This window comes from Canis lupus, chromosome 27 (genome assembly GCF_003254725.2).
Source record: "Canis lupus dingo isolate Sandy chromosome 27, ASM325472v2, whole genome shotgun sequence".
NCBI lineage: Eukaryota > Metazoa > Chordata > Mammalia > Carnivora > Canidae > Canis > Canis lupus.
Window position 1 is genome coordinate 1,476,342 of NC_064269.1, and position 8,314 is coordinate 1,484,655.

The following is an 8,314-nucleotide window of genomic DNA, read 5'->3' on the forward strand; positions in this document are numbered from 1 at the left end:
TCTGCCTCCCTCTCTCTGTGTCTCTCATGAATAAATAAATAAAATCTTTCAAAAAAAATAAAAAGAGTTGGTAAGTATATAGGTAACCCTGCCTCTAGCAGGCTCCCCTGGAGTCACCTTCTCCCTATTGCGAATATAAGAAATTCCACAAGCAAGCAAGCAGCTTCCTATCTCTCCCTCCCAGGGTAGGCCCCATACATAAATACAATAGGAAAACACTGGCCCTTCTGTCCCAAAGCATAGAACTCTGCTTCAAGAAAGATGCCTGTTGTGCCCACGCTGGAGCCAGTCTAGACTTCAGGGCTTCCATGGAGTCAGGTAGAATGGGTTGGGCCTTCTATCAAATTGCTCCTTCCTGCCCCTCCCCCAAGTCCCATGGGAATAGATGGAGAAGGACCAGAGGAGGTCAGTTCAGGCATTCTCCTGCCCCAGGGCTGTATTTTCCCTGCTGCTCTTTGAATGAACAACACTGTTCTCTTTGCTGGGTCTAGAGTTAGGAGAGAACCTCCCCCTTGCCCTCAGCAAAATTCCACTGTGATGGGACAGGATAAGATAGTCACCAGAACTCAGGGATAGCCAAACAAAGGCAGAATTAGAAGTGCCTGGGTACAGATCTAGATACAATTCTGGATGGACAGAAATGCCATTTGTCAAGGAGTCTTTCCTAGAAGATAGTTTGAAAGGAGTAGCACAGTGCTAGCCTGAAAGGAAGGAGAATTTTCTGTACCAAAGAGACTTGTAAGGCTCACTTCAATTTAACATGAATTTATTAAATGTTTATTTTGTGCCTGGCTCCCAGCTGAATGCTCTGGGGGAGTAAACACGATACACTCCTTATGACCTACAACCTAGGGAACAAAATAAATAAAGATAAGTGTAGTATTTTATTTTTTTTATTTCAGCTTTGGTGAGGAAGTATAATTGACATAAAATTATAAGATATTTAAGATGTACATTGTGGTGATTTGATATATACATACTCTATGAATAAATAAATAAATGATTCACTGTGATTTCCCCACTGTGAAAGGATTAACAATGGTATTTTAATCTGAATGTTTGTTAAATGAAGGTTAAGGGTTAAGAGGGTTCGTGTGTTTCCTTCACTTTATCTTTACATGTGGAAGGGCTTCAGCTGCAGCTTTGGTTTTCAAAGTTGGGTCCCTGGACCAGCAGCATCAGCATCACCTGGGAACTTGTTAGAAGCTCCTGGGCTCCACCCAGACCAACTGATTTCCAAATGCCGGAGCCAGGACCAGCAAGCTGTTTTCCCAAGACCTCCAGATGAGGTAACATCCACTGAAGTCTGAGCACCACTGAGCAGAGTACTATTCCTGGCTTCTCTCTATACCCCTCTCTCATTGTGACTTTGGTTAGTGAGTTGAAGAGACAGCACTGAGCATGCCCAGCTCAGCCTCTTCCAGTTTTTTGTTGGTTTCCTATTTTTTTTTTTTTTTTTTTTTTTTTTTTTTTACCCAGAACCAACCTGCTCATACATGAGAAAATCTAATAAAAGCAGGTTCTCTCCTGTGGTAGAAGGCAGGGGCTGTTCCGCACTACTTGTGATGAGGAATAAGTCTTTCTAATTTAGTGACTCGGTATTTGCAAGCCAATTAGGCTGCAGATCTAAAGTGGACGGTTTAATCATCTGTCTGTATGTCTTGAGCATCAGTTGCTTCCAAACATAGAAAGGGGGAAATGCAATGTTATTTATTGTATCTCTACAGCTCCAACAATGGGTTGTTGTGAAAAGTGGGCAGGAGGCAGCTACAGACCACGTGCGGTATAGAGCCTAGCTGAGAGAATAACAGGACAAAAAAAAAAAAAAGAAATTCTCAAAATTTTTAACTAAATGGAACTTGAGAAATGATCAGTTCTGACCTCTCACATTACAGAAAAATAGAGCAATGAAGGAGCTGCATGGTTTGCTCAAGGTCACATTGGTAGTTAGTGGTGGAAACAAGACTAAAACCCAGGACACCTGGCTCTCAGCTGTGCATTATCTGAGCCAGTGACTAAAGCAGGCAATAGTGGAGAAACTAAAATCCAGGAATATGGGGGCATCTGGCTCAGTGGTTGAGCATCTGCCTTTGGCTCAGGGTGTGACCCTAGGGTACTGGGATTGAGTCCTGTGTTGGGTTCCCCACAGGGAGCCTGCTTCTCCCTCTGCCTGTGTCTCTGCCTCTCTCTGTGTCTCTCATGAATAAATAAATAAAATCTTAAAAAAGAAAAATAAAGGGATCCCTGGGTGGCGCAGCGGTTTGGCGCCTGCCTTTGGCCCAGGGCGCGATCCTGGAGACCCGGGATCGAATCCCACGTCGGGCTCCCAGTGCATGGAGCCTGCTTCTCCCTCTGCCTGTGTCTCTGCCTCTCTCTCTCTGTGTGTGTGTGTGACTATCATAAATAAAAATAAAAATAAAAAGAAAGTCCAGAAAAAAAAAAAAAAAAGAAAGTCCAGGAATACAGGTATCACTGCCAAGTAGAAGAACCAAACCCAGGGATTTTCAGCACAGGTGCTTGAGTTCAAGGCAAAGTGCTTTGTGCTCAGAGGGCAGCTCCGGCTCCATCCACCTGTGCATGTTCTGTTGTCTCACACAGCCCAGCCTCGGTGTGCTCCAAACACTGCCTCTTTCTCCTGTACTTCTCCTAGTGTTGTTCTCTCTGCCTACAATCTCTCCCTGCCGCCCACTTGTGGCAAAATTCTATCTGTCCTTGAAGAGACCCAACTCAGACACCATTCCTCTACAGTCTTCTTTGATTTCACCAATCAACAACCCTCACCACTGTGCCAGCCACAGATGATCCTCCTCGACTCTGAATTTCCAAGACACTTTATCTGGATATTTCTTATGACAACACTTTCTACTTTGTGTTGCAGCTATACTTTATCCCTTGTATTGGAATATAAGCTCCCAGGGTGGCCTGGCTGGCTCAGTCAGTAGAGCATGGGACTCTTGATCTCGTGAGTTCGAGCCCCACACTGGGTGTAGAGATTACTTAAAAATAAAATCTTAAAAAAAAAAATAAACTCCTTCAAAAAATAATAAAAACAAAATATGAGTTTCTTACGGGCAGGGACTATGGTCAGCTTTTTTTTTTGTCTGTTTCTAGTTTATTTTTTTAGTGAAATATAATTAACATACAATGGTATCATATTTGTTTCAGCTGTACAATATAACGATTCAAAAATTCTGTACATTTCTCAGTGCTCAAGATAAATGCACTTTTTAAAAATATTTTATTTATTTATGACAGATACAGAGAGAGAGAGAGGCAGAGACACAGGCAGAGGGAGAAGTAGGCTCCATGCACCGGGAGCCCGATGTGGGATTTGATCTCGGGTCTCCAGGATCACACCCTGGGCCAAAGGCAGGCGCCAAACCGCTACACCACCCAGGGATCCTGCTAAGTGCACTCTTAATTCCCTTTATGTCCTTCCCCCACCACCTCACCTTTAGTAACGACCAGTTTGTTCCTTGTATTTAAGAGTCTAGGGATTTTTGTTTGTTTGCTTGTCTTTTTTTGTTTATTCATTTGTCCTGTTTCTTAAATTCTACATATGAGTGAAATCAAATGGTATTTGTCTTTCTCTGACTTATGCCACTTAGCATAATACCCTCTAAGTCCATCCATGTTGTTACAAGTGGCAAGATTTCATTCTTTTTTATGGCTGAGTAGTATTTCATTGTGTATATATACCACATCTATTCATCTATCGATAGACACTTGGGTTGCTTCCCTATCCTGGCTATTGTTAATAATGCTGCAAAAACATAGGGGTGCATACATCTTTTCAAATTAGTGAAAGTGAAAAGCTTTTGCACAGTAAAGGAAACCATCAACAGAACAAAAAGGCAACCTACTGAATGGGAGAGGATATTTGCAAACGATATATCCAGTAAGACGTTAATATACAAAATACATAAAGCCTGGGTGGCTCAGCGGTTTAGAGCCTGCCTTTGACCCAGGGCATGATCCTGAAGTCCTGGGATCGAGGCCCACGTCGGGCTCCCTGCATGGAGCCTGCTTCTCCCTCCTCCTGTATCTCTGCCTCTCTCTCTCTCTATGTCTATCATAAATAAGTAAATAATTTTTTAAAAATACATAAAGAACTTACACAACTCAACACCAAAAAATCCAATTTAAAAATGAACAGACCTGAATAGACATTTTTTCAAAGAAGACATACAGATAGCAAACAGACACATGAAAAGATGTTCAGCATGATTCATCATCAGGAAAATACAATTTAAAACTACAATAAGTTATGGCTTTATACATGTCAGTATAGCTAAAATCAAAAAGACAAAAATAACAAGTATTGGTGAGGATGTGGAGGAAAAGGAACCATCATGCAATGTTGGTGGCTGTTGGTACAGTCACTATGAAGCCAGTACGGAGGTTCCTCAAAAAATTAAACATAGAATTACCATATGATCCAGTAATTCCACCACAAGCTATTTACCCAAAGGAAATGAAAACACTTTTTCTGGTTTCTTTTAATAACAATTTTTTAAATTCAGCAAGTAGACACAAGTGAAAAGTAGACAAGTTAAATTAAAAAAAAAAAGAAAAAGATGAGAAAGAGCAAAGACACATCCTTCACTCCACAATAAACACAGAGCTCTATTAGTGTTTCCCCCCAACATGCCACGGGAGGGCTGGCTTTCTGTGTGCTCCAGAGTACTCTCCGTTATAGGGCAGGGAGACCAGACAGCATTCAGGTGTGAAGATGTCAAATCGAATATGTACTGGCGCTGCTGAGTTCAAGGTCCTCAGTTTGGGGCCTGACTAGAGTGGGTTTAATCCTCAACGCATGCTGGATCCCATAGCCAAAGTAGATAGCAAACCCAATCAGCATCCAGACACCAAATCGGGCCCAGGTGCCAGCGGCCATCTGCATCATAAGGTAAACATTCATAAAGATGCTCATCAGTGGGAGGAGAGGCAGAGCAGGTACCCTAAAGTAAAGGGGGGTGGAGCTTTGTGGCTGTCTCCAGATGACCCCAGTGATCCCGGTAATGAGCACCAGGAGCAGCACAACCGCTGTGATCCACCCTGGGTCTCCAGAAAGCAGTAGAATTGGCCACTGAGCCAGCACCAGGCCAAGAAGAGTCAGCAGCAGAGCAAGCAACGACGAGCAGACATAGACAACCAGGCCGGAGAGCGCAGTGGGCGTGGGGCTGCCTGGACAAAAGAGTTCCCGCAGGGTCAGCTTCTCTGCTGCGGGTACGTCCTCCTGCTGCGCCCCTGCTTCATCATCTTCATCCTTCATTTCGGGCTGATACCTGGCGATGAGAACACAGAGAGCCACCAGGGAGTAAGTAAGCAGGGTCCCAATGGCCATGAGGTCCACAAGGTCAGTGAGTCCGAAGAGGAGTGTCACGAAAGCTGTGATAATGCCCAAGGCCACCGTGGCCACGACAGGGATGCCCGTCCTGGCGTACAACCTGGCAAGGACACGGAACAGGAGGCCATCGCTGGCCATCACGTAGAGCATCCAGCGACTGAGGAACATAGAGTTCAAGATGCCAGTAGAAAGGGCACAGAGGGCTCCACTGGCCACCACGTAGCGCGCAGAGGCCCAGCCAATGTGCAGAAACGCCTCGGGCAAGGGGCTCCCGGGTTGGAGCTGATAGTAGGGCACCAGGAGTGTAAGTGCCGAAGAGACACCAAAGTACACCAGAAAGCAGATGAACACGGAGATCACGATGCCCACGGGGGCAGAACGCTGGGGGTCCTGGGCTTCTTCGGCGGCAGCAAGAATGCTGTCAAAGCCTGCGAATGCGTACAGGCAGGAGGCTGTTCCGCGGAGAACCCCCTCGAAGCCGAAAGGCACAAACCCTCCAGAGCCCAGAGGCCCCAGGCCAGAGGTGTCATTGAGTCTAGACACGGTCAACGTGTAGTCCTCCTCGGTGAGCTTCCAGTTGTGCAGGTCCCCCTTAATGAAGCCAGAGATGATGACAAAACTGAGAACCAAGACGTTCACCACTGTGAACGCCGAAGTGGCCAGGACGAACTCACTAGCCCTCAGAGCCAGCAGCGCGGTGAGCAGCAGCACGAGGCCCGCAGCGAAGAAGTCGGGGTGTCCTGCTAGGACGTGGGGAGCAGACAGGGACACGTGCTCACGCAAGGCCCCGGAGAGCCGGTTGCCCATCAGGTTGTCGAAAGCTGAGCTCCAGGCCCGGGCCATGCTGGCCGCCCCGGTGACTCCGGAGAGGATGAGGCTCCAGCCGGTGAGGAAAGCCCCGAGCTCGCCCCCGGTCACGTAGTTGTGCAGATACGCAGAGGCCGACCGGGGAGCCCGGGCGCCCAGCTCCGCGTGGCACACGGCGGCCACCACAGAGGGCAGGGCGGCCGCCAGAAAGCAGATCGCAACGGCCGGGCCTGCCCTGTCGCTGGTCACCTCGCCCGCCAGGACATACACGCCGGCCCCCACCGTGTTGCCCACGCCCAGGGCCACTATGTCCACGGTGCGCAGGCTGCCGGCAGCAGAAATCTTAGCCACGTATTGCTCCAGTGTGTGCTTACGTACCAGCTTTTCACCAAATCTGCAAAGTGCCTGGCACAGCATTCTGGCCCGAGTAGAAGACGGTTCTAAGACCAGAGCACCGCAGCCAGCCCAGGAGCGCCGAGTCGCGTGGGGTTCGCTGAGGCTGAGCTAAGCCCCGCGGGGTCGGGCCGCGGGGTCGGGTGCCCGGGCTTCAGAGCTGCTGCTTCGTATTTCACCTTATGTGAGTTAGGCCTCCGTGACGCCTAAGACACAGCAAACAGTAAATATTCACTGAACCCATAGTCAACCAACCAGCCAACGCTCAGAAGTCTTATGTCACCTGTTGCAGCCCAAATATCACAGAAACGGACACCGAAGGACATGGCAGAAAAATCAGCTCTGCTCTCCCCCCGGAAAAAGTGCCAGATACCTCCCAACATTTTGCTTTTTTACGCACCACATGACATAATCCCATTTGGGTTCGTCTAACTCATGTAGCTTCATGTACTAATTAAGCTGTAAGACACAACAGGGCATGAATTTATTGTGCAATAATTCACACGCGGGATGTTTGCGCAGTGCTTGGGCGTGAGTTATGACACATTAATTCACGGCCTAGAGGGCCTCGTTGCAATTACAGACCCATTTTTTAAATATCATCTGAGTTTAAAATACAAATATTGGTCCCCCCCCCCGCCCCATCTTAAAACCCTTAGCCCCCACACTAGCTAGCCAAGGTCAGATGGCACTCTGGCCTCCTTTCTCCTCGTTCTGTATCAGCCATTCAGGTGTGCTGATGGCAAAGGAAGTACAGTCCAACCCTTGGCTGTACCCACCGAGGCCCATAGGGGCGCTGTGAGAAGAGAGGAAGGGGGAGAAAGGGACAGGGCCTTCGTAGCCACCTGCAAGAATTAGAGGAGGAGGCTGTAAGGTCAGGAAGCACAGGAGAAATGGGGGCGGCAGCCAACCCAGGGTTCATCACCAAGAAGAGAGAAGAGCCAGAAAGGCCATTTTATGAATTCTGACATTCAATCAACTTCACCCAAAGCAACCAGGCAAAGTTCACTACAATTTTTACGTCCACAGTTAGGAGAGTGTGATGGACAGGGAGAAAAGAAATAAGTCACCTAGCTCAGGAACTGGCAACCACAACAATTCCTTCCGTCTCCTCCCTCTCTGGGTTCTGGGAGAAAAGGTGAGCTCACTTGTACAGACGACTCTCCTCTCTGGCCACACCATGCTCTATAAACACCCTGCACCATCTGTGATGTCAGCCGCCAGCCACCTGGAGAATCTGCCCTGCTCTGTGAGCTTGTATTAAAACACTCACTTATAACTCCCTATTAATTTTTCACGAGGAGTTATTTTTAACTCGCTCAAACCATTGTCTGAATATGCCAAATATATTTTCTTAATGAACGAACCCTGCGTGTGGTTCCTCCTTCCCCTACTCCCCTGCTGCTATTCAAATGGTCCCCTCCTCATGGGGAGCAAGGCTTTGGATGAGCAATTCACAGCAATGCCCCGGAAACGAGCAGCGGAGAACAGAGAGAACAAAGTCATGCAGCCCCCACCCTCCTCCCTACTCAGGCTTTGGTTTTGAGAGAATTATAGGGAATGTTGTCAGGGATTTTTAAAGACAGAAAGATCAAGTCAAAATTGAAAAGTCTCCTCTGCATATTATCAAAAGGAACCCTTGGGTTATTGCTTCAGACCTTCCATCTACAAATCCATCAAGACTCCTTATTTGCCACCCACAAGTCCAGGGTTCTGATTTATTAACAAGCACATGGGATAGATAAGGAGAGTCGATTCTTAGCT

At 47.3% G+C, this 8,314-nt stretch overlaps 1 protein-coding gene across 1 annotated transcript; it reads right to left on the minus strand.

Annotated features, from left to right (window-relative positions):
• Nucleotides 1-977: 977 nt before the first annotated feature.
• Nucleotides 978-7,963, minus strand: LOC112667171 (cationic amino acid transporter 3-like). Its single transcript, XM_035707317.2, has one exon. It carries the CDS (start codon nucleotides 6,572-6,574, stop codon nucleotides 4,736-4,738), a length of 1,839 nt encoding a protein of 612 aa, XP_035563210.2. The 5' UTR covers nucleotides 6,575-7,963; the 3' UTR covers nucleotides 978-4,735.
• Nucleotides 7,964-8,314: the final 351 nt, after the last annotated feature.

Coding starts and splice junctions, on each gene's coding strand:
- LOC112667171 (XM_035707317.2), bottom strand. CDS start 6,574: ATGCTGTGCCAGGCACTTTGCAGATTTGGTGAAAAGCTGGTACGTAAG.